Raw genomic sequence first — 24,243 nt, forward strand, 5'->3', positions numbered from 1 at the left:
AAGCTATATGCAATAGGTTTCCTTCTCTAAAACGCGATGATGTTCAACGCAGCATGCGAGTCAAGTCTCTCCACAAGTCATAGCTCATAGACGTCGTAAATTCGTTACACCTTCAACGCCGCCGCAGCCGAAGCGACCAGTTTCTGCTCCCACCACTGCTCCCACTTGACAACCGTCTCCTCTCTCCTCGCCTCCTCCGCCGCAAAAACAACCGCATGGCTCCGCACCGCTTCTTCAAGCGTACACCCAACAAACCGCGCCTGCGCGGTCTCAATATCCATCCCGGCATTCACCACTGCATCAACAGCAGCCACGAACTGGCGCGCGAGCCCGTAGTCCCCGCCTCCATGGGACTCCTTCTGATCCTCTGGCGGCGGGGGCACGTCGATGACCCTAGTCTTCGCCGTGGCAAAGTCGTATATGGAAATTGAGTAGCTGTCATACGCGATCTCGCCACTTATCCCGTAGACACGTCCCCGACGCTCGCATTGCTTCTCTGTCGGCGCAATCATATGGAATACCGCTGTCTTGGCGAGTCGGTGCGGGGCCGTGTCCTCGTCGTCCCAGGCGATCGTGACGACCTGGTCATCACAGACATCATTGTCTGCCTCGTAGACACACCGCCCGTACCACGGCCGCTCGGCAATCTGCGAGTCTGCCATCGTATCGGGGCTATAGTCCTCCCGCAACGCTTTCATGAGCTGTTCCTCTGCCGCATCGGCGCCTTGCGTACGATATACGTCCTCGATATCGGGACAGACAATATCAGCCGGCCAGATCCGATCCTTGCCCATCTTCGCGAGCCGACTTGCATAGATCCGCGGCGCGCTGTAATTACAGTGCTTCTCGGCCTGACAAGAAAGACAATTCGTGGCGTTCTGCGCATCGACCGGTTTGCGCGCGCGCTTGAACTGCGTCACGCTGCCGACGGAGGAGATACTGCGCGGGAAATGCGGCTGCTGCTGACCCCCGGCGCCGCTGGCGTCTTCAAGCGAGGCAGGTGAGCAGAGAAGCCACAGGATGAAGTCAATGTCGTGGCAGGATTTCGTGAGCAAGGACCCGTCGCCGGCTGCCGTTGCGCGCCGCCAGTTCCCGCGCACGTAGCTGTGCGAGAAGTGCCACCATCCGACGGGCTCGCAGTGTTCCAGCGAGACGATGTCCCCGATCACGCGCTCGGTGAGTAGGAGTTTGCGTAGGATAATGTTGTGCGGATTGTAGCGTAGTACGTGGCCGATGGAGAAGATTGCAGTGGGTGATGCGGCGCGGTGGTCGTCGCCTTGTGGGGGTTGCAGGGCGCGGTAGACAGAGAGACAGTCGTCCAGCGAGAGGGCGAGTGGTTTCTCACAGAGGACATGGAGCTGGAGGTGCGCGATAGCCTCGATGATCTCCACGTGTGTTTCATCCAGCGTGCAGATGAAGACTCCATCCACGCCGGCGGGGGATGCATCATTCCCCCCACCATCATTGGCCTCAAGGTTGCCAGCTTGCGTCTTCTTCCCCCGTCGCTCATTCTCCCAACGCAACCACTCGCGCCAATCCGCAAACTCCTGACCTTCGCTAGGCGTCCCGTCCTTGCCCCAGATGAAGTTCCGGCCGAACTGGCGCCGCTTCCAGGTGTGCGGCTCGGCGACGGCGTGGACGGTGCCCGGGGTGACGGTGTTGACGGCCTTGGCGTAGGCAAGCCCGCGCTGGCCGGCGCCGATGATGAGGAAACGGGGCTGTTTGGGGGGTTTGGGGGTCATGGTGGGGGAGATGGGGTGGGTTGAAGTTGAAGAAGAGCAGGGATTATTGTATAAATAGTTCCTAGTCAGGGCGGGCAGGGATGCGACGGACCCCTCAGAGTGCCGCAACGTTGCATTGATTGCGGGGAGAAATCAGCAGCTTCGGGTTGGTACCGATTGGCGGTAGATAGAATTATACTCGCTAACTATAGTGCTTGTCTAGCCACTAACGAGGGATCTAGTACATACCAGAGACTGAGATTATAGGGAACATTTCACTATCTTACTGCGATCGAACCGGCAGATCGAACTAGTGTAGTGAGAAGACATACACAATAATACATTCCTTCTAATGATATAAAGTACAAGCCCGATCCATCCATCCCATCTTGTCACTTCGGATGCAAGACCTCGTCAACGCACACAGTGTTGTTGTTGCTGCTGTGGTTCTTCCGATCGAAGATCTCCGAAACCTCCTCCAACGACCGGCCCTTCGTCTCCGGGAAAAGGAAGTAAACCAGCACGAAAAACAAAGACAAGGTCCCAATGTAAAGACAGTAGTACTTCCACTGGAGCGCTGCGAAAGCGATGGGGTTGACATATTGGTTGAAGAAGCAAGCGATTGCGTCGGTAGTGAGCGTGATAGCAAGGCCCTTGGCGCGTAACTGAAACGGGAGGATCTCTGCCGGGTAGGCGATGAAAAGCGGCGAATATGCGAGGTCGTAAGAGCCGAAGAAAAGGAACAGCATCGGGACCACGGCGACGCCCGCCTCGGGAATGTCCCTCTCGGCGAAGAGAGCGGCTACGACGGTGGTGATCGACAGGAAGGTGAACATCATGGCCGTTGTGCTCAGCCACATTACACGTCGGCCGAAGCGCTCCGAGGCAATTGCGCCAGCGATGGCGAGGATGAAGTTCCATATTTGCAGGCTCACGTTGATGGATGCTTGGTCTGAGGCGTCTCTAATGCCGACTGAGTCCAGGATCGGAGCCAGGTAGAAGGATATGATGCCTGTAAACCATCAGAAATGAAAGACCAGAAAGCAATAAAGACATACCGTTTCCTGCCCATTCTTGCATAATCCCTACCAGCACGCAAATTGAGAGGCGATGGATATCACCCCGGGTGGAAACGAATGAGCCCCAGCTTCTGGCTTTGATGCCCATCTCCCCTATACTGCTGCATATCTGCTGGTATTCATGCTGAACCAATTCATCATCTTTATCCCCGTTGGCGTGGTACTTTGCCAGCATTTCCAAAGCTTCCTCTTTCCTATTTTTCGAAACGAGCCACCTCGGACTGGCGGGGACGAAATACAGTCCTATCAATTGGACTGTCGGATAAAATGTCTGCAGCATACACGGAATTCGCCATGACCAACTGTTTCTTATTGGCAGCGCGCCAAATGTCACAGAAGCCGAGATAATCGCGCCAAAGCTCCAGCAGGCGTTATACATGGCTGTGAATGTCTGCCGGTGCCGCGGATGTGCAACTTCGGTGGTTAAGAGTGGCGCTGCTGTTTGCGAGATACCCACGCCGAGACCGGCTAGGACTCGCATGCCAAAGAAAACCCAGTGATTTGGGATGGATATTTGCACGAGAGCTGCAATTATAACGAGGACGGACCCGACGAAGACGCATACTTTCCGGCCCAGGATATCGGCTACATACGAAGCGGGGACAAATGATGGAATGGCGCCCAGAGAGAGAGCAGCAATGATGAGGCCGAGAACACTTTCCCGGAGGCCACCAATGAGTGTTTCAACTGTTGGATAATAGTCATATCAGTATTTGAAACTGCCAAAAGGATGGATCGTGTTCTTACATTCAGGCAGAACAAGCAAGCCATTAATCAAACTCGATGTATACCCCGTCGCAGCGGACGATGCCAGCATAAACACAATCCCCAGATTCAGCTTCCGCAATCCTTTATCCCTAATCCAGTTTTTGTGCGTATTGTTGGAAAGACGCTTGTACGTCTCCATCGGAGAGCCTACCTCGGTCTTCTGGCCCATGGTGTATCGTTATACAATGCGATTGTAGCCCTCCCCTACCTCGTGGGCAGTACGTCACACAATGAGGCAGTTCGAAGCTCAAGACAGCTTGGCTTTTTCAAGCTTTATAAGACAAGCTTTATAAGAAATAGCTCTCTTCCCCGTGGTGCTGGACAACAAGGGAGTGTTATCCACATTCTTGGCACTGTTCGCTTGTGAAGAACGGGAACTGGGGTGGTGATTGGATTTGAGAGGTCGAGAATGAAGGGAGGAATGTCTAGTTTCATGGCTCAAAATGTGATTTGAGGTGTTTGAGATAGGAAGGTTCCGACCAGTAGCGTATGTACTGTGAGTACTGGGAACTGGCGGGGCGGGTGACCTTGTCTGTCAACATTTGCCGCCGGATAGGTATTAGAAACGAGAAGCAAATAAGGTGGGAATGTACTAAAGATAAGAATTAAAATATACAGTATGATTCGATAAGTAGTGGCGTCTATCATAAGTTTAGCTGCAGCTACCTGTTCTATCTTACTTTGGATGAATCAAGTGTAATGATATTGGTAAGGTAAAATTTTTGGAGTGCTAGTTCAAACGCTTGGTTATCAACAACTCTATCCAAGCACATTGAGACTGACAACACAGAAAATATGTGAACTGATTTCATCCGAGAGAGCAAATGATGCCAGGATGCCATGAAGTGGTGGATATCGCAATCAAGGCCCGCTTTTATCAATCGTATATGGGGTCAGATCAGTCAGGAATGGCATTAAATAATCCCGCTTTCCTAACGGCACCCCTTCCTTTCGAAGGATAGCGTACGTCATGTTAAGATGGAAGAAAGTGTTCGGCATGGTCATCCCATGAGCCAACGAGGAGCCAGACACTTCGAATTCCAATCCTGGGGGCAGTTGAGTAGGTTTGACTTGGTCCGCATGCTGTTTGAGTTCGTCTTTGTCGACCGCTGTAAGGCTTTTCAGGACCGTGTCGACGCGTTGGTGCATTTTGGCGTACGAGTCGAGGTTGTTCTCAAAGACGGCTGGATCGCGACCACTCAGTCTCGCAGCCGTTCTCTCCGCCATTAGAGTGGCTATGTGGACTTGAAAGCTCAAGGGTTGCATGTCCTCGTACAAACGAGCGGCGAGCAGAGAGTCGGCTTTAGGGCTTTCCTCGGCTTTGCGAAGAAGGTTTGCCAGTGTCTCCATGGCGCTCTTCACCGTGCCAATCGTTCCGTCGTATAGTGAGTCGCCCATATTGGTAAGATTGGTAGTGAGAGAAAAGAGTACAGAATGCGGGCCACCCAGGTTGATTAAATACCTCTTGGGGCAGTCGGATGGGATTATCAATCAATCCCGCATCAGCTGTCGAGAGGGGAACCGAGTGTAGGACAAAGGAGGGGTTTCATCACAACGTAGCCGGGGATATAGGGCGTGGGTTGCATGAATGATTGGATTGTCAGAGATCATTGGCCCGAGAGCGACGCCTTAAGGCCACCCGCTACGCGGCTGAATTCATGCTGCAAATAATCCTGTCGGGATGCCAGCGTGGTGGAGCGCCACTTTGTACAAGTGTTGCTACGCTCAGATTTCTGACTCACGCGCCAGAGATATTGTCAAAGATCACCAAATTTACAGTTCAGGACATCCTATCATCTACCAGTTCAATTTTCAGTCTGGCGTGCCTAGTCCTCCTTTCCTTTTTCTGCTCGCTTTTTCTTCAAGCCCTGGCGAAATGCTTCAGTATACTCATCCGGGTCCCACGCCAAGACCCTGTCCTCCATCTCCTCAAGCTTCTTCGTCACTAGCCGTTCCATCTCACTCCTTTGGGTTTCATCCAGTAGGTCTAATCGCTCTTTCCATGCCTCGCTGGGATCGTCGGTCTCCGTAGGCCCAAAAAACCGCCGGTCAATCTTCTGCCAGTAAATCGCGTCAAACGCAAAGCTGTGCAAAATCGCATACACAACCCAGAAGTCTCCACTCTCCCAGCTCCGTTGCATTTGATCCGAGAGCCGGCGCTGGCCGTCCTGAACGGCCGTATCTTCACAATATCTCATTGCCGCAAGGAACGTCTTTAGGCGGCGGTCGAATACTCGCGTCCAGTCCTCGATACCGGCAGACCAGTACTCGGGCTTCTCGACAAGGAGCCACCATGGTGGCGCGTATGAAAATTCCACTGGTCCTGCGTATGTGAATTCCCAATCCACTACGCCGGCAATCTGCATATCATCATTGAAAAGAACATTGGCTGGCCGGAAATCATCACACCAGAGGTTGAATGGTCCATTCTCATTACATGGCAAAGACAATTTCTTGTCCTTGGCAAGCTTGTAAAACAGCTGTCTTGCCACAAACTTCCGGCGACAGTCATCTGCAGACTGCACAACGTCATTCCTTTGGTGGAGTAAATGCTGGATGTTGAGCTGTGCCAGGGCTTCAATGTATGAAGATGCTGTCTTGAAAGTGGCATGTAGAGATGGAAGTTTTGATTGAGGTAGTGTCCCCAAGCGCACAAGCTCATTCATGTTCATTGATAATGGGCGGGCGGTCACTTCCCAGGTAAAATCATCAACTTGACTAAGAGACCCTATTTTGGGAAATTCTGGCTTGGAAAGCTGAAGCAGGGTCTTTGCTAGTTGTGTATATAGCATGCTAAGTTGATCTTCATCAATGTTTGGGTCAAGGGCCCCCCGCTCCTCATTTGGACATCCTGGTGTATTGAGAGCATCATACATGGTTGTTGTATGTTCAATATGGCTCATCATGATGAAAGGGCCTAGGTTGAGGGGGCTCTCCTCCTTTGTACCTGAGTGAAGAATAAACGGAACCGGGATTGATGTCTGATCCGAGATGTATCGCATCACAGCAACTTCGTTCTTAACTTTCTCCTCGGAAAAAAGAACGGCGCCAGGCTGTGGGAAGCGGATATCGGTCGCGCTGTATGTGTACTTCATCCGCAATGTGATGTTGAAAGACCCCTTTTGAAGAATTGTAAACTCGGGATCATCTCCAGAATCATGCTTCAGGATAAATCTCGCAATCGGTCTCTTGACATCGATGTCAAGAAACTGAAGCAACCAATTATCCGAGACATCATCGGATTGTTCCCATGCAACGTCATCGTAACACATTCGGGGATCCATATTCTCAGATCAGGCAGATCGGTAGTTAGCTGTTTCTCGTGGCGAGGCGATTTGTTTAGGGTAGGACGGCTGTGAATGGAAAGGGGTCACTGGCATAATAGTGCAGATAGAGTCGAGAGGAACGCTACTGTCGATAGAGAGCGAGAATGTAGTCCGGCAACAGTATATAGAGAAAGATAAATGAGAGGCCTATAGGCCTTGAAACATCAGGGAACAATCGCGTTGAAGAGAAGGACGAAGCAACTAGGTAAATAATGACAGTCATGTGATTGTGATCTATCCACTCCATAGAGTTGAGTATATTCATTATGTTGATCATTATTAAGACTACAGTCGTCACATTCTGTCCTCGATAACATCTAAGACAGACCATTGTCTCCTCCGATCTACTGTTCTGCCGCCTTGAGGGCTGGATAATTGGGTAGCTGCCATCCCCCGTCTCTCTCCTTCGTAAACCTAGAGGCCAACTCTGGGATTCGAAAGAAACACAAGGTTCGGAAGATAAAGTGAAGAATCGCAATTCCCCACCATGTTTCCGGCATGCACAACTTCAGCAGGAAAGGACTCACTCCCTGAAGCTCCTTTACAAACGGCCGCAAGATTTTGTCATACTCTGCAAAAGCTTGGGAAAAATTGTCGCCGTGTTGACTGATCTCCCCAGCCAAGACGTAGGCACCGACGAGAGCAGCGGAGGTACCCATGCCAGTAAAAGGCGATGGGCAGTATGCAGCATCTCCGAGAAGGACAACGCGACCTTTGGACCATGTATCGGTGCGTACCTGGACCACCTCCTGGCAGTACCAATTGTCCGTTGTTTTCATCCCTTCCAAGAACCGCTCAATTTGCCATCCTGCATCGCGGAATCGCTGGCTCCAAAACTCCTTTTGCTTCTCCACAGAGGCTCTGTGGACGCTCGATACTTCGGGAGAGCCATCCCAGAGGAAACACAAAACTTGGGTTTCTGTCGGACTGTGACTTCGGCGCATGATCATCCGGTTCCCAGGACAGTGGTATGCATTCATCATATTATCGTCTTCCTCCACGCGTGGGATGAACCAGTAGGCGACATGGGCCTTGAACTTGAAGTAAGGATCGGGAATTCCGGGTGGTAGTATCTCTTTTCGAATGCGCGATCCTTGACCATCTGCACCCACGAGGAGATCAAATGTGTCCGACGAGCCATCGGAGAAGGTAGCGGTGACTTGCTGGTCATCTTGCTCAAAATGCTCGACGGTTTTCCCGAAGATGTACTCCACATTATCTTTCGTTGCTTGATAAAAGATGCGCACAAGGTCTCCGCGCATAAGCTCGTATTCTGATGTAAATGACTGCGCACCCTGGCCTGACTTGTTGGCCATGATCTGCGCTAGAACATTGCCTTGGGAGTCCACCATGTTCGCACCTGCCTCGTCCACTAGAATGCCGCGGATGGCCTCGACGAGTCCCATGCGCTTGACAGCTTCGATAGCTGCACCACGCAGGTCAATTTGCGAGCCGGTCGCTCTGAGAACCGGGAATCGCTCTACAACAGTAACATGGTGGCCACAGCGGTTGAGCCAGTAAGCCAGTGCGGGTCCTGCACAACCACCACCGCAAATGAGGACTTTCAAGGGAGCCATCGGGCAGTGATTGATTTTCTGTCGGAGGATATGAGTGGGCAAGAATGAAAAAACTATTTGCTGAATGACTGGGAAAGCGTCAGGCCAGCCACCCTCGTATCAATTGACAGTCATACGTGGCGCTGGCCCTAGCCCTTTTAGGCCCCCCAACTTGTCGTCCCCTAGCGTTGAAGCCGAAGCCATCTGCATAGTAGAACTCTCACTCATCCTCACCCCCACACCCATCTAAGAAGGCATATCGATTCCCTAACCCACACAATCCCTCACACTGTCCTCCTACCTCCCTTTTCGTCCCAAGCACCTCCTCCAGCCCCCACGCTACTCTTTCCGCGCCGACTCTCGCGCCCTCGAGATTCGGTGCCGCAGGGCCCAGACGTAGAGACGCAAGCCGCCCTGTCAAAAACAGTGGCACATCGTCTCTCCACATGAGATCATCTGTCAGACAGGGGAGACCTCCCTTTACTTCTATAGGATACTGCTCATTCATGCGGCTAAGGAGCGGCATCTCGCCCACATCTGCGCGTGTACCAGTTGCAAAGTAAATGTAGTCGATTGGTGGAAGATCGGGAATTGGTGGATCAGTTTCCAATGCCCAGGTTTGTGTCGCTGGGTCATATTCGTGTGACCGGATGACGGTGCGCGGGTGGATGGAGGCGCGGTGGTGCGCGGCATGACGCTTGAGGATTTTCGTGTAGCGCGGTGTGATGCTGCCTCCATTGCGGGCAGATTGTAGCATTTCAAGGCGTTCTAATATGCAAAATAAGGTTAGATCCATGCTTTGTTGGTGGGGTTATAGATAGGGCGATCCTACCTTCATCCGTGTCCGCAGACCAGAATGCCGCTTTCTCCCAATTTTTGAACTTGCCCACCCAGGGAAGGCTGAAATCAAAATGCTTGACTGTTCAATTATGTTATATAAGCATTGCGTTATAAGGACCGTAGAAACGTTTACTTGCCCTTCAGTTCTGACCGCATGAGAAGCCACACTTTGGTAACCCCCCTCCGAACAGCCATATCTACAATCTGCGCCGACGACAACCCGCCACCAACAACCAAGACGTTTGTCTCCTGTCGTCGCTGTATTTTTGCCTGAAGATTTGCGGGGAATGAGCGGATTTCCATACTGTGACAGCAAGCATTTGCGCCCTCTTTCTCGCTCAATGGCCTCCACGGAAAGATCTTCGCGATGTCTGCACCTCCTGCTCCGATGGCGAGCACGACCGCCTTGCTGTAGAGCTTCTCGCCTGCCGATGTGGTGATGGTGAAGGTTTTTGAGTTGGATACAGGCACATCTACCTTTTCGGGGAGATAGTCGTATTCAAGATCTGTCACTTCACGCTGCAAGATCTGCCCCGGTTCGTCCAGATTGTACCGTTCAATGATAGAGGAGTTGTAATCGAAGAAAAGATTGGTTGATGGAGAGAAATAGTCTTTGCGATCTCGCTCATCTATCTCAACTCCACTGATTGTCCTGTAGAGCGGAATCAGTGAGTAACGAGAACTTATTCCGCAAACAAAAAAGCAAGCATTCTCACTGCGATTTCCCCCCCTGCCTTCTCTTCTTCCGTTTATGCTTGCTCATCTCCTTCCCAACACATCCAGGAATCTCCCACAGATCGTGCTCCCTGCCTACCTCCTGGGTATACGCGAGCATCCCATCACGATCCCCAGGGTCAACATGGAAGAACATGGGACTGCGCAACTGTTTAATTTCCAGCGCGCGGAACAGATTTGACCATCTATGCATCCACTCATCGCCAGATCCATCAATTATAAGCGTCGAGACTGACTCGGCAGTTGTAGTAGACGAAGCAGATGATAACGACGGCACAGAAGATGCCGAATCCGAAGACTCACGTCGGGCTCGAGAGTCTTTTCGAGCAGGTAAGTGGCCGCCATTCCATTTCTCCGCCTGCACGCCGTTGATCTTACTTCTCCTGCTTTGCACAAGGCTCATTCTCCCACTGTGCTTCTTGATCCAGTGGTAGCGCTGGTGTTCTTCGTCTGTGAAGATAGCAGAAGGTGTCTCTTCTTGTAAGCGGGCGGCGACGGCAAGACCGCATGGTCCGGCGCCTATGATGATCACGTCGTGGATCTCGGAGTCTGGGTGGTTGGTGTTGGTGGACATATTGTAGGTGTCTTGTACAAAATAGACACAATTGGTTAGGGCTAGAAGAAATTGAGAGCTACCTCTAGGGAGAATGTGGCAGTATCCGTTATTTATAGTCATGGAGATATGCTATTCGACCTGAAGTGTCTTGCAATGTCCTCGTCCCAATGACCAGGATGACTATCGAGGTACTCCTTCCCCAAGGTCCCTACTCCGATGCTATCCGGAAAATGGAAGGCCATGGGCTATAGTATCCTGTCGATCTGCAGGGGCCCTTAACTATGAGTGGCTTCTAGGAGCTGTCAGAGTTGAGGACCTTGGGGGAGTTGATCGCCTGGGTCTGATCCACACTCCATATGACCTGAGTAGAATACAAGAACATTGATCTGTCTCTCATAGAAAATATAGTAAAAAGATTACATTACTATCGAAACGAAAAAGGGGGAATAGAAAGAACAAAACAGCAAACGATGCAAGCCACCACGCCCAGCTCCAAACACCAAAAAACCCAACCTGATGTGAAAATAAACAAGCAGATCATCAAGATCGCATCGTTAATGACACAAACACAAAACACCAGAAATATCCAACCCTTACGCCTCCATATAGACACCTATTTATGCCACCGTTTAGTCTTCGTCTCGCCCATTCTCGACCTCGCAGCACCGCCGCCTTCACGACGGTGCCAAGCATCCTGCGGCCAGACCCAGCCACGGACACGCTTAGCATCTCGCTGTTCGCCGATTTGAGGCATGGGAATCCATTTGTCCTTTGGTTCGGGGAGGATACGCTGGCGGGTGAGCGCGCCGGGACCACCGACATCGAGGTGGGCGGATGGTTGGCACGGGAGAGGAACAGATTTGGAAAGCATGAGCAGGAAATACAGCGCCAGGCTCGCTGTCATAGGGCCGGTCAGATTGTTGTCCGTTGTGATCCTAAGTTCCGGGACAGGTGATGAACGGCGGGGTCGATAAGATGAAGATGAGGACGACGATGAGGATAAGTACGACCGGGCACTGGTGGGAGTTGCCAGAGGTGGGACATCTTTTGCAACTTCTCCAGCAGCAGTCTTCAGTGGGATCGGGGAGGAAATCTCCAAGTAGCCAAAATAGGGCACGTCGCCTCCGTCATCACACCCAGCGCGCACACAGACAAGCTCGATCTCCGTCATGATAAACCCATAGCGACACGAGTGCTCGCGCATACAGCGCTGCAGATGCGCCAGACCATTCAAGTACTCAACGCGCCGGTGTGGTGCCTCATTGCGCATCCCCGAGTTCCACCGACCGAAGCTCTTGACAATGCCGACAAGCCGGCCGCGGATCAATCCCGCACTTGTGCAATCCGTGTCGGAGGCGTAGTTTGCTAAGAAATGAGGATGTCCTTGGTTCTTGTTGCCGGTGCTGCGCACGTCCGGCGCTGCGTAGAGTTGGAGGTGATCGGGTCCTTGGGAGACTGCCAGAGCAGCATTGACCCGTGGAGCGTACAGGTCTCGAATCAGATTGACTAACGCAGGCTCGGACTCTGGGGACAGTCGCGTGGGAGCCACGCAAACGGGGGGAGTGAGAATGGCAGATATTTCTGTCTTCATGAGATTGGGCAGTCTCGGAATTGAATCGAGGGTCGCCAGTGAAAAGGAAGTCCAGCTGCGAAGGTTGCGGATATCCCACCAAAAATAATCGTGCATGCCGCGGGTAGGAACAACGCTTACGTTGCGGACTAGGTTGATTGCTTGGGTTGGAGACGTCAAGTAGGAGTGCAGGTTTGTGGGCAATGGTGCCCTGTCTTCTTGAGGGCTGATCAGGGTTACTGGCGACGTCTGCGCGCTTGATGTCTGGCTACAGTTGTACCGAGCACTCGGTACTGCCAATCGAACCTGCGGACGTCCAGGAACATGCTGGGACAATTCTATTGTCGGTCGTTGTGAATATGGAGGATAAACAACCACCTGGGGAGTCACCGGAGTCACCGGTGTGGTTGGAGTAGTTTGCGATTGCACCTGCTCCACATACTTGGGCAGCTGCCGGTAGGTGGGATAGCCGTATCGTCTTAGGATATTGTCGTCGATACTGGGGGTCGACACTGAGCGCGAGTGCGACCCACCTGCTTTGCGTTTTGGCGGTGCTGTGGTGGTCACTGGCGACGACAAGGCAGAGACACTACGCTGTCCGACTGAGTACACCGGTGAGATAGGCGACACTAAACTCAGACCTTCACCGGGATCGATCCTGTGCCGCGGGACAGGTCGACTTGGAGGATAAGGGACAAACCCAGGCGGGTTGCGGGTATTTGACAGAACCCGGCGATGCCGCAGAGGTCCCCCGGCCGACACAGGCTCGACCACGACGTCCTGAGGTCGGATCTTAGGGAGGAGAGTTGGGCCATGGTAATGCCGGGTAGGTGAGGTGCCGGGGCTTGTGTTGCCAGTCATTGTTGACCATGGCGAGGACTCAGAAGAATAGATAGAAGAACCAGATGCGTTGCGACTATGACCAGAGGCCAGATACTCCTCGAAAGGGACATCCGGTGGAGTGGCCGGCTGGTAGCGAGCGTATTCCATAGACATGTTTTCAATCAAGAAGGCCGATAGTTCATAGAGGACTATGATAAAGAAGAAAGTAAAAGAAGGTTAAAATGTTCCTTAAAGACCAAAAGGTCTATCAAATGCGAACACCTTGAAAGGTCAAGGACATGATCCAGAAGGGGAAAGCTTGGATGTTAAATGTTCATCGACAAGAAACCCCAAACAAGCCAGGGACGAATGATGCATATAAAAAAGAATCGAAGACAGTGGATCCGCACAACATGAAACATGGAGAGAGGCTCCATGGTGACGCCAAAGGAGCCTCCGGATTCTTTTTTTGGACTGAGGATCCTCGTTTCCGATCCGAGGCGTGAACACCCTTCATAGTAAACAAGGCCAAACTGCCGAAGCAGTCCCCTGTGCCTGAGGGATCGCGCGGCAGGAGACTGAAACGCCCGCCGATGGGTGTTTCAGGGGACAATCGCGCGTTAAGACGTTGCTTTATTTGGCCTTAGCCTGGATTTTGCTTCGACAATCTTTCTTCACATACTCGATTGGGAATAGATTGATGCAGAGGTCATGAACGATTCTAAATTCAGTAACACTTAGCTCCCTTTTTCCCAGGTAATTAGCGGCTATGTGGAGGGAGGGGGTGATGCTCCTATGCCTCAGGTTACGCCGCCGTGGGCGGTTAGGGAGTGTCGGAGGGATAAAAATAGCCATTTTGTTCCTGGAGGTGCGTGCGTGGAAGAACTAGGTAGCATGTTATCTCCATGGCAGTCGAGTGACTTCTTTCGGCGCCATAATGCGACGGCAACTAAGTGTGATGTCCACTGCCCGGCGGCTACAGAAGTGTGTCGAGTACGCGCCGGGCTCGGCGTCACGCACAGGGGTGGTGTGGATGACTTCCTGAAACGAGCCAAAATGCCCATAATTAGCATGAAATAACCCGTTGACCATTCCCAATGTGAAGAAAAAGGGGAGCATTGGTGCATAAAGTGCGGACGCGCATTTTCTTCCATTGGTGCCCTCGTGGTGTTTCAGAGCCAAATCATGTCAAGTGTCAAGTGTCAAGAGAGCAATAATAGTTATTATTTCATAGCATTAATCATTTCGAGTAGACTGGACAAAGGAAAATAATAAGCAAGGTCCGTTTCAGCCGGATCCTCGCGCTGGTCTATACATAGATCGTGCCACAGAAACGCTTGGGGGAATCTAGGATGAACGGTCTAAACAGGGGTCATATCCAAAACGGAGAAGAGGGAATTGCGAGGGACTTTTTTTTTCCTTTACGCCTTGATCTCGTATTTGCGGCGGAACATGTCGTCCACCTCGGTGAGGTAGTAGGTTCCGGACTGGAGAGTCTCGGTGCTGCCGGTAGGCTTGAAGTTCTTCTGCAGGTGAGCATGCTCACGCAGCTGGCACATGTCATCGTAGGCCTTGGGCTCCAGGACCTTGCGAGCATCCAACCGGTTGTGCAAGTCCAGCTTCTCAACCATAGGCGAGACGTCACCGACGATCTTGGCGCTGAACATAGAGCTGGCAAGACCACTGCCGTAGCTGAACAAACCGATGCGCTTGGACTCGCTGGGGTCGAACTGGACGTTGCTGAGCAAAGCGGCCAGACCGGCGTAGACGGTGGCCGTGTACATGTTGCCACACTGGGTGGCGACCTGCAGACCGGGCTGCACACGCTCGGCAAAGCGCTTCTTGGTCAGGCCCATGAAGGTCTTCTCGACGGCCTTGTCGGAGATGGACTTCTCGTATTCCATATCGTGCAGCTCCGGAGCAACCTCGCCGAATGCGGGGTGGGTAGGGTTGCTCACGTAGTCGTTGTAAAGCATGCGGCCATATGACTTCTGGACCAGCTTGCAGGTGGGGGCGTGGTAGAGAATGTAGTCGAAGCGGTCCAGAGGAGTCTTGGACTCGTCGGCAACGCCGTTGGTGCCATTGGTGCCGTTCTGGTGCTGCGCCTTGAGGACCTTCTCGCGCGCGTCGTAGGCCTTGTAGCAGGCATCGACGGCCTCGGTGTAGCACTTGAGAGAGTAGTGGCCGTCCACCACGGGGTACTCGCTGCTGAGGTCGGGCTTATAGAAATCGTAGGCGTGAGTGATGTACGAGGCGCGCAGACCGGGCTCGAAAACAATGGGGGCGTCGGGGCCGATCAGCATGGCCACACAACCAGCACCACCGGTAGGGCGAGCGGCACCCTTGGCGTACAGGGCGATATCACCGCAGACAACCACGGCATCACGACCATCCCAGGCCGAGGACTCGAGCCAGTTGATGCTGTTGAAGACGGCGTTGGTGCCGCCGTAGCAGGCGTTGACGGTGTCGACACCCTCAATGTTGGTGTTGCCGTGGGGAGCAAACAGCTGCATGAGAACGGTCTTGACCGACTTGGACTTGTCCAGCAGAGTCTCGGTGCCGACCTCGAGGCGGCCAACCGACTTGGGTTCGATGTTGTACTTGTTCATGAGGGAGGAGAGGGTGGTCAGGGCCATGGAGTAGATGTCTAGATTTCACCTGTTAGTATTCTGTTGACAATTTCACCCCGGATTCAAAGACTAGCATACCCTCGCGGTCATCGCAGAAGCTCATCTTGGTCTGGCCGAGACCAATAGTGTACTTGCCCGCAGCCACACCGTCGTGTTTCTCCAGCTCGGCCTGGTCGACGCATTGGGAGGGGAAGTAGACCTCGATGGCCTTGATGCCGATATTCTGGGGGCGAGACATGATAAGAGGGGGATTTGCACAAGGATTATAAAAAAAATCGAACTGGGGGAGAAGAAGCTGGGTCAGGGGAGGCAATCCGCATCAATAAAAAGGAGTTGTGTACTCGGATCTACACTGTACGATCAGTCCTGGGAATGGGGTTTATTTTTTTTTCCCTTCGGGTGGGGGATTCCTTTGGGCCGAACGGTTGCAATACGAAGTAGTTCATTTGATCGTGCAGTAGTTCCGTCCTAGGATCTTCTAGTCCATTGGATCTAATCCGCGTTCGATCCAGGCAAGTTTTACTTGGTACCTATGCTGAATCCTTCACTTTTGTCTTTCACCCGCGCAAAACAGAGTTTGGCACCTCCTATCTTATCGGTGGGCCCGCCGGTCTGCATTCTACCTGTACACCGTCCGTAGGCGGGTAAGAATAAAATAGGCACTCTAGGTGGTAGTGCAGCATAGTTAATAGTTAACTAACGAACGGCTATTATTCCACCCGGTCTGGCCGGCCAGAATATGAATATGCTCACCCCGGATCGGCCTGGATCGATCGGCTGGGCGATCCCCGGGAAAAGTGCTGTCTGCCTAATGTATAGTGTGTTTTTATTTTATTTTTTATCGGAATCGACTATGATATTCCATTCTAGCATATCTGTAGTAGATACACGGTCGGATTCAACCTATAGGATTAGATAGAAACTCCTACTCCCGAGACACGCCTTCGTCAAAATGCGTGATTCGAGTGGGGCCCCAGGCAACAACACCCCGTGACCTGCTATCTCCAACGCTCACTGACCTGACCCCCTTACAACCTGAGTGATCTCTCTGAACCCGGCCCGCACTATGACTGTCGCTCGTGTCGCCTATACTCTCTAAGATCATGACCGTCATCTTCAAATCGGCGCTCTCTCCCATTTGCCTCTCCCGCCCGGAGTCCACCGCTATCCGCCATGCCGGACGATAAGTTCGATTATCAATCCCTCCCGATCCCCACCTACGAGGAGGCCGTCGGCACCCAACCAAGTTCCTCTCGGTCCGAGCTGGGCGAAGAGGGTGACGATGCCGAACGACAAGGTCTCCTCGGCCGGTCCGATCATGCGCCACCTGGCCGGGGGTACCAGCCGCCGACGGTCGAGTCCGCGCGCACCAGTCTCGATGACCTGGTATCGTCGGGATCGGAGTCAGCTCGAGGATCGTTGGAAGAGATGCGTCGGGAGTTAGATCAGATGGACGTCGACGATGGCCTGCCGTCTTCCTCGACCGGCGCGCGCCCCCGTCTACGGCATCAACTTTCCAAGCAGTTCTCCAACTTATCCCGGACACTGTCAGCCATCCAACGACCCTTCCGACGCTTTATGCCGAATTTTCGCTTTACTATCAATCTCGCCGAAACGCGACCACGGCTCAAGGACCAAGGCTGTATTATGCTCTTACGGCTGTTCGGTCTCTTGCTTGTCGTCTCCGTGGTATACGTCTTTTTCATATCCGATATTTTCAACATGAACAGCCGCATGATCATGGGCCAGTCCTATAGCGCGTCATCTGTCGAAAACTTCATTCAAAGCAACATGAACGAAACCAACATCGCCGAAAATCTGAAACGAGTCACCAATTATTCCCACGTCGCCGGCTCCGAGGGTAGCTTTTTTATCGCAGAGTTAGTTGAGGCGGCGTTTCGGAAGGCACAATTTGATGAAGTTGAGAGGGAGGAATTCCAGGTATACTTGAATTACCCGCGCAAGGACGGCCGCCGGGTGGCGATTGTCGACCCACCCTCTCTCGCCTGGGAAGCCGCCCTGGAGGAGGGTGAGGGGGATATACCTGAAAAGAAATACGTGCCGGTCTTTCACGGTCACTCGAAATCTGGCAACGTCACCGGCCCTCTGGTGTACGCCAACTATGGATCCAGGGAGGACTTTCAATTGCTGGCCGACAAAGGTATCACGGTCAAGGGTTCCATCGCTCTCGTCCGATACTATGGAACAGAACCCGATCGCGCGCTGAAGATCAAGGCTGCAGAGATGGCTGGCGCAGTCGGCTGCATTATCTACTCCGATCCAGCGGAAGATGGTGAAGTCAATGGGCCCAGCTTCCCTCAGGGACGCTATATGCCACCTGACGGCGTGCAGCGAGGAGGTGTAAGCTTAATGTCCCATGTGGTGGGCGATGTTCTCAGTCCTGGGTTTGCCTCCACCCCGGAAGAGAAAGTGAGAATCCCTCTTGAAGACAGCCCTGGCTTGGTTCAGATCCCAAGTCTTCCCCTCTCCTCTCGAGATGCGCAACATCTCTTGCAGGCTTTGGACGGACACGGCTCCAAAGTGCCAAAAGACTGGGTGGGCGGAGTGCCGAAGATGAAACAGTGGTGGACTGGAGATCAGAATTCGCCCCTCGTCAATCTGATGAATTTGCAGGACGAGGAAAAGCGCCAGCCCATTTACAACATCCATGGCAGAATTCTCGGAATGGAACAGACCGACAAGAAAATCATCATCGGCAACCACCGCGACTCGTGGTGCTTGGGTAGCATCGATCCCGGCAGCGGCACTGCAGCCTTTTTGGAAGTTGTGCGGGCTTTTGGAGAACTTCTCACCTACGGATGGCGGCCACTGCGCACCATTGAGTTTGTCAGTTGGGACGGAGAAGAATACAACCTCATTGGTTCCACCGAACACGTTGAGAAGGAGGTGGATGCGCTCCGAGCCCGTGCGTATGCCTACCTCAATGTTGATGTTGGCGTCTCTGGCCCCAACTTCCGCGTAGCGGCAGCACCGGTCTTTAAGCGTGCGGTGATGCAAATTCTCGGCCGCCTGTCCGATCCCAAGGCCAATAAAACCCTAAGAGAAATCTGGAAAGAAAAAGGCAGCAAGATTGAACCCCTCGGCGCTGGCAGCGACTACGTGGCATTCCAAGACATTGCAGGCACCTCGAGTATCGATTTTGGTTTCGAGGGCGAGCCGTACCCTTATCACAGCTGCTATGAGAACTTTGAGTGGATGGCACAGTTTGGAGATCCTGGATTCCAGTATCACAAGCTCCTTGCTCAATTCTGGGGATTGCTTTTGCTCGACCTCTCTGAGAACCCCATGCTGCCGTTCGATATGGAGGCCTATGGCATCTCTATTATCGACTGGGTGAAGGACTTGCGCGAGTATGCGCAGTCTAAGAACGCCAAAGTGAAGATGCAACTACTAGCCGAAGCTGCTCAAGATCTCAAGAAGAACACGGCACAGTTTCAGAAATGGAATCAAGTATGGCACGATGCCGTCTGGGGTTCAGGCGGATACGAGAGCAACGCCATGCGCGTTCAGCGGTTAAACCACAACGACCGCATGGCCGCATTTGACACACATCTTCTGGATCTGGAATATGGGGGCGGAGTAAGTTTACTTTTTTTTTTATCTCGCTTATAATCTTGACTTACGATTGTCCTGCAGATTCCCAACCGCACCCAGTTCCGGCATGTCATCTTCGGCCCCGAATTATGGTCTGGCTACGGCGCCTCAATCTTCCCCGCCATTCGAGATTCCATAGACACTGGGGACTGGAAACTGACCCAGCACTGGATCGACCGTGTAACCGAAGTGATCAACTTTGCCAGCAACAAGCTGCTGTACTGATTGATATATTTTATCCTCGCCTAGTCTGTCTCAACATCTCATCGCTTTCTCTCCGACTTGCTTCTCTTGCAGTCTCCTCTCCAGCATTTGGTCCATTGCGGGCATTGTACAGCACCGCTCACACTGGACCTTGAATCATGTCAACTTCTCTCCCTCCCCCTCCTCCCTGTCTTTATCTCCATCTCCGCCTCCCTGCATCTTTGAAAGACTCTAGGCATATCATATACCACTAGCCATGCGTGTCTGCCTTGTTATTTTTATCCGGTCTTATATTACTGCACATCAGCCTCTGTTCAGTCGGACGACTACCATTCGCACGTCTGCGTTTTCTTTTGCATTCTATGTATCTATCATCACCACCTTTGCTCACCGGGTTCGGCGTTTTTTGCTCATATGATATCAAATGCTCTATTTCTTCCACCTATGAAGATTTTATATTTTCGAAGTTTCCTCTGTACTGTATTAGGGTATCAATTGTAAGCGTTGAAGTCATGAGACTAGATAGCTTTCTATAAAGAAGGAACGTCAGGATCCAACGCCAACAGCGACGGATGATCCGCCAAACTCTGCCAGAATCCCGCCTCGAAGTCCCACGTATCCTGTTCCAGAAATGCAGCCCAGTCGTCGCTCGCCTCGTCGTGGTGCGGCGCCACATCTCTTGGAGGTGGATGCTGGTATTGCTTTTGATGCTGCTGATGCGGTGTCGGCTCCGCATGGAAGGAGTCAAGGAATCGCTGGATCGTCTGCGTGGCTTTGGAGAGGAGCGCGTAGTTCGGGTCTCCTGGACGCACAATCGTCCCGATTTGTACTTCGGCTACGAAGACGCTGAGGCCTTGTAGTGTTTTTGTACGTGATGAGCCCGTTTGCGACATTGTGCGTGGGTTTAGCATGGAGAGGAGGATAATCCCTGCGGCGGGAAGGCCGTAGTGCGCAACCTGTAATTCTATTAATATACAAGACAGAATCCAGAAGACGAGATGGATGGATAGTTACCTTCCAGATCAGACCGGTCCCTGAATTCGTCAACTGGTCTCTCAGCAGGATGATTTCCACGACGAGGGCAAGCATCTGTCCTGCTGTCTCGATGATCGCCATATCAGGTTCAGTCAATGAATGGAGTAGGAGGAGCCTAAGCAAAAATAGCACATGTAAATGCTGCAGGCGCACGCCTGCTAAAAAGTCGCGCTCGAATGGCGTGTGAGTGCATTGTTTCAGACTGCCCTCGAGACGAAAATGGGCCGGAAGTGCTTGCCACTGTGCTTCCGCTTGATCGTGTATCTCACTGTAGCTTGTCGTTAACTTCCTATATAATTCCTTTCTTCTCAACTGGTTCGATTATACCTGGCTCGCTGGGAACACGAGGCGTGGTGTTTATCCTGAAGCAGTTCCCAGATTTCCTCTTTCAGGAAAGCACAGAGCGCAGACCAGCGGGTGTCAGCTCTGTATCCAGCCTGGGAGTCCGGCTCCCAGTGATTGACATCGTGATGTGTCTCCGTTGAATCGTCGATGATTGTCCGGCACGAAGGGATCTGGAAATGGCAGAAACGCTTGTTCATCCGCGGCGGCCGGCCGAGGAATATGGCGATGTTCTTATCTGCTGAGTAGATTCTCGCGAACGCGGTTTTGCGCAGCTCTATGAGAAACGGCGGGATGCCGGGTTTGGTCTCTAGGTTCTCGTGGTAGCCCAGAGCGAAGGTGGATGATATCACGTCTCCAAGTTTGCGCCATGCATGATAGCCTGCAGTATATTAGCATGTTCGTTGTTTTAGCTGCGCTTGTGGGAACTCACTCTGATCGCCATCCACATAGGAATGTACAATAAAATTCTCATACTGAACGATCAACTGTAAATCATTCAAACAGTCCAGTGAGAGAGAGATCTCTAGTGCAAAATCACAAAGTTTCATAGCCAGTCTTCGGAGAGGATACTGCTCTTCCTCGGTGGCATATAGTGAAGGAAAGAACGATGTATCGATCGTAGCTCGGCTGACAGCAGCAAAGAAGATCGCTATTGTCTCCCATCGGGAATTATGGGCTAGGAACTGAGCGGAGAAGCTGTGGATGTCAGAGTCGGCATCAAAGACTAGTGGCTGGGCGGTATTTTGAAACAGATGTCGCGCATAGACCAAATTCCAATTCTCATCCTGTGTGGTAAATAAGTGGCTCACGCTCTTGGCACACTGCGCCACAAATGGTTCGGCTAGCGCGAGATTGGCTCCTTTGAGCAGCCAGAACATGACCAGATCTTTCATGGCTGCCAAAGAATAGCTGGTTAAAAGCTGCTTGAGAATATCTGCTCCTTGCGACATCAAGTGATTGTCGCCGGCGACCTGAGGCTGGGTGGCCGACCAAGCAAGATCCGAAGCATGCGCCGTCGAGCCATGATCGCCGTCCGGGGTGATATGCTTAAAGATAGCTGCATGACTGGAAGAACCCAAAAATCCGGGATTCGGGTATGGAGGGCGCCTAGCGCCCAATGACGGCGAGGAATCTCGGGAATGAAGACTGCAGAGGCGCGTTAGCTTCTGAATTAGTCTTTTCTTGTCGCGGAATCTCAGCGGACCCAGATTTTGCCGGGGAGCCGACTCGTTTACGCTTAAACGGCGTCGTGCGGTAGATGCAAATCGCCCCGGAGGTACTGCAGCGCGAGCATACCGGTAGCCCGTGGTCGCAAGCCAGCTTAGACTTCCGACAAGGCTCGCAGGCCGGGCGTCGCAACATGGTCTTTGTTGGGAATAGTTGTTACATAAAACAGCCTCGGAGAAAAAGGGAAAGGGAAGACGGCTAGCGGCGGGGGCGGGGGAACAAGTATAAAAGGTGCTTATCGGTCGTTATCGATCTACACACCTTCTCTCTCTCTCTCTTACTCCCAATCAAAACCATGGACACCATCAAGCTCGCCGACTACCTCTTTGCCCGTCTACGCCAGCTGGGCGTGAACTCCGTCTTCGGTGTGCCCGGCGACTACAACCTGCGCTTGCTGGACTTCGTCGAGCCCGCCAAGCTGAGCTGGGTCGGCAACTGCAATGAGCTGAACGCCGCGTATTCTGCCGATGGCTACGCACGCATCAATGGTTTGTCCGCGCTGGTTACGACCTTTGGGGTGGGTGAATTGTCGGCACTCAATGGCATCGCTGGCGCCTATGCCGAGCGCTCCCCTGTCATCCACATCGTCGGCACGCCGCCACGCCTGGCGCAGAGCACACGTGCGCTGATGCACCACACCTTCGCCGACGGCGAGTACCGTCGCTTCGCCGCCATGTCGACGCATATCACGGCGGCGCAGACTGAGATCACGGACGCGGCGTCGGCGCCAGATAAGATCGACTGGATCTTACAGCAGGCTCTGATCCACAGCCGTCCCGTCTACCTGGAGATTCCTGATGATATGCCCGATGCCCTCGTGTCTGCGGCCAATCTGACCAAGACAGTGGCCGTCCCAACCGTTCCCAGCACGGGCAAGGAGCCACAAATCATGAGCCAGATTTTGGAGCGCATGTACACTGCGAAACGCCCGTTGATCCTCGTGGACGGAGAAAGTGTCGCCCTCGGTGTCGTTGACCAGCTTGATACTCTTATCAAGAATACTGGCTGGCCTACATGGAGCACTGTTTATAGCAAGGGTCTAGTGAACGAGCAGCTCCCTAATGTATACGGGGTATACGAAGCGGCCTTTGGTGACAAGCCCGCGAAGGCATACTTCGAATCGGCAGATCTCATCCTTACATTTGGGCCGCACTACAGCGACACAAACAGCTATTTCTTCACCACCATACCTACCCCGGCTGCCGCGATCACTTTCAAAGACTCGTCCATTCAAATCGGGACCGATCCTATCTGTCGCGACGTTTCAGGAAAAGACCTGCTCTTGCAACTACTTCAGAAGCTTGACTCAACTCGCATCCCCAAAGCAACGGACGCACCCCCCAAGGTAGTAACCACTCTGGATGGCATCAAGAGCTCGGATCCCATCGCCCAAGACAATTTCTTCAGACTAGTCAACCCGATCTTCCAGGAAGGCGACATTATCCTCACTGAAACAGGCACTGCATCACATGGTGGCCGGAACTTCCTTCTCCCACCCAAAGCACGCGTCTTCGGAGCCGTGACCTGGTTGTCAATTGGATTCATGCTCCCCGCTACCTTGGGCGCCGCGCTCGCAAAGCGCGAACAGAAGACTCCCGGCAATGTGACCTTGATCATCGGCGATGGATCCCTTCAGATGACAGCCCAGGAAATCAGCACCATGATCCGCCAGAAGCTGAACATTTTGATCATCATCATCAACAACGACGGATACACCATCGAGCGGGTCATCCATGGCCGGAACCAGAGCTATAATGATGTCGCATTCTGGCGGCATACCCAGGCACTGAGCTATTTTGGTGCTGACGAGGACCATGTCGCAAAGAGTACCTTCACGGCGCGGACATGCGGCGAGCTACAGGATGCGCTGCAGAAAGTCCAGGGTGGGACGGGCGTGAGACTCGTGGAGGCGCATATGGCTCGTGAAGATGTGCAGGGCGCGTTGTTGTACCTTTTGAATAAGCAGCTTGCCCAGGAGAAGAAAGAAGAGTAGATGGATGGATAGATGGGATTTGAAGTCGCCATTTTTAAAAACTTATTCTTAGACTTGTTGTTAATGTTATACTGAAAATATAATGGTTCTGCGTTAGTTTCTGTAACATCGATATGTGCCAGGATGTCTGAATGATGAACACACCAAGCCGCTATACTTCGATGCTTGGGATGCTACATAGTTCGAAGCACCTAGCCTCACGTAGTAAAGTCTGTTGCGAT

At 52.6% G+C, this 24,243-nt stretch overlaps 11 protein-coding genes across 11 annotated transcripts; 2 read left to right on the top strand and 9 right to left on the bottom strand.

The window, feature by feature from the left end:
* Positions 1 to 104: 104 nt before the first annotated feature.
* Positions 105 to 1,742, bottom strand: PFLUO_LOCUS6794 (uncharacterized protein; the record flags this gene model as incomplete). The annotated part of the gene is made up of 1 exon (XM_073784372.1): positions 105 to 1,742. The coding sequence occupies one exon, from the start codon at positions 1,740 to 1,742 to the stop codon at positions 105 to 107; it is 1,638 nt and encodes a 545-aa protein (XP_073640834.1).
* Positions 1,743 to 2,113: 371 nt separating this feature from the next.
* PFLUO_LOCUS6795 (uncharacterized protein) lies at positions 2,114 to 3,737 on the bottom strand (the record flags this gene model as incomplete). Its single annotated transcript, XM_073784373.1, has 3 exons — positions 2,114 to 2,733; positions 2,780 to 3,487; positions 3,548 to 3,737. The coding sequence occupies 3 exons, from the start codon at positions 3,735 to 3,737 to the stop codon at positions 2,114 to 2,116; spliced, it is 1,518 nt and encodes a 505-aa protein (XP_073640835.1).
* A 692-nt stretch (positions 3,738 to 4,429) lies between these two features.
* Positions 4,430 to 4,966, bottom strand: PFLUO_LOCUS6796 (uncharacterized protein; the record flags this gene model as incomplete). The annotated part of the gene is made up of 1 exon (XM_073784374.1): positions 4,430 to 4,966. The coding sequence occupies one exon, from the start codon at positions 4,964 to 4,966 to the stop codon at positions 4,430 to 4,432; it is 537 nt and encodes a 178-aa protein (XP_073640836.1).
* Positions 4,967 to 5,394: 428 nt separating this feature from the next.
* On the bottom strand, positions 5,395 to 6,852 carry PFLUO_LOCUS6797 (uncharacterized protein; the record flags this gene model as incomplete). Its single annotated transcript, XM_073784375.1, has 1 exon — positions 5,395 to 6,852. The coding sequence occupies one exon, from the start codon at positions 6,850 to 6,852 to the stop codon at positions 5,395 to 5,397; it is 1,458 nt and encodes a 485-aa protein (XP_073640837.1).
* Positions 6,853 to 7,238: 386 nt separating this feature from the next.
* On the bottom strand, positions 7,239 to 8,471 carry PFLUO_LOCUS6798 (uncharacterized protein; the record flags this gene model as incomplete). Its single annotated transcript, XM_073784376.1, has 1 exon — positions 7,239 to 8,471. The coding sequence occupies one exon, from the start codon at positions 8,469 to 8,471 to the stop codon at positions 7,239 to 7,241; it is 1,233 nt and encodes a 410-aa protein (XP_073640838.1).
* Positions 8,472 to 8,670: 199 nt separating this feature from the next.
* On the bottom strand, positions 8,671 to 10,599 carry PFLUO_LOCUS6799 (uncharacterized protein; the record flags this gene model as incomplete). The annotated part of the gene is made up of 4 exons (XM_073784378.1): positions 8,671 to 9,218; positions 9,283 to 9,369; positions 9,596 to 9,942; positions 10,007 to 10,599. The coding sequence occupies 4 exons, from the start codon at positions 10,597 to 10,599 to the stop codon at positions 8,671 to 8,673; spliced, it is 1,575 nt and encodes a 524-aa protein (XP_073640839.1).
* Positions 10,600 to 11,194: 595 nt separating this feature from the next.
* Positions 11,195 to 13,147, bottom strand: PFLUO_LOCUS6800 (uncharacterized protein; the record flags this gene model as incomplete). The annotated part of the gene is made up of 1 exon (XM_073784379.1): positions 11,195 to 13,147. The coding sequence occupies one exon, from the start codon at positions 13,145 to 13,147 to the stop codon at positions 11,195 to 11,197; it is 1,953 nt and encodes a 650-aa protein (XP_073640840.1).
* A 1,247-nt stretch (positions 13,148 to 14,394) lies between these two features.
* Positions 14,395 to 15,841, bottom strand: PFLUO_LOCUS6801 (3-hydroxy-3-methylglutaryl coenzyme A synthase; the record flags this gene model as incomplete). Its single annotated transcript, XM_073784380.1, has 2 exons — positions 14,395 to 15,620; positions 15,682 to 15,841. The coding sequence occupies 2 exons, from the start codon at positions 15,839 to 15,841 to the stop codon at positions 14,395 to 14,397; spliced, it is 1,386 nt and encodes a 461-aa protein (XP_073640841.1).
* A 935-nt stretch (positions 15,842 to 16,776) lies between these two features.
* Positions 16,777 to 19,443, top strand: PFLUO_LOCUS6802 (uncharacterized protein; the record flags this gene model as incomplete). Its single annotated transcript, XM_073784381.1, has 2 exons — positions 16,777 to 19,203; positions 19,261 to 19,443. The coding sequence occupies 2 exons, from the start codon at positions 16,777 to 16,779 to the stop codon at positions 19,441 to 19,443; spliced, it is 2,610 nt and encodes an 869-aa protein (XP_073640842.1).
* A 509-nt stretch (positions 19,444 to 19,952) lies between these two features.
* On the bottom strand, positions 19,953 to 22,164 carry PFLUO_LOCUS6803 (uncharacterized protein; the record flags this gene model as incomplete). Its single annotated transcript, XM_073784382.1, has 5 exons — positions 19,953 to 20,378; positions 20,437 to 20,572; positions 20,785 to 21,181; positions 21,233 to 21,948; positions 22,007 to 22,164. The coding sequence occupies 5 exons, from the start codon at positions 22,162 to 22,164 to the stop codon at positions 19,953 to 19,955; spliced, it is 1,833 nt and encodes a 610-aa protein (XP_073640843.1).
* Positions 22,165 to 22,324: 160 nt separating this feature from the next.
* On the top strand, positions 22,325 to 24,022 carry PFLUO_LOCUS6804 (uncharacterized protein; the record flags this gene model as incomplete). Its single annotated transcript, XM_073784383.1, has 1 exon — positions 22,325 to 24,022. The coding sequence occupies one exon, from the start codon at positions 22,325 to 22,327 to the stop codon at positions 24,020 to 24,022; it is 1,698 nt and encodes a 565-aa protein (XP_073640844.1).
* Positions 24,023 to 24,243: the final 221 nt, after the last annotated feature.

The sequence above is a fragment of the Penicillium psychrofluorescens genome, assembly GCF_964197705.1.
Source record: "Penicillium psychrofluorescens genome assembly, chromosome: 4".
Taxonomy (NCBI): Eukaryota; Fungi; Ascomycota; class Eurotiomycetes; order Eurotiales; family Aspergillaceae; genus Penicillium; species Penicillium psychrofluorescens.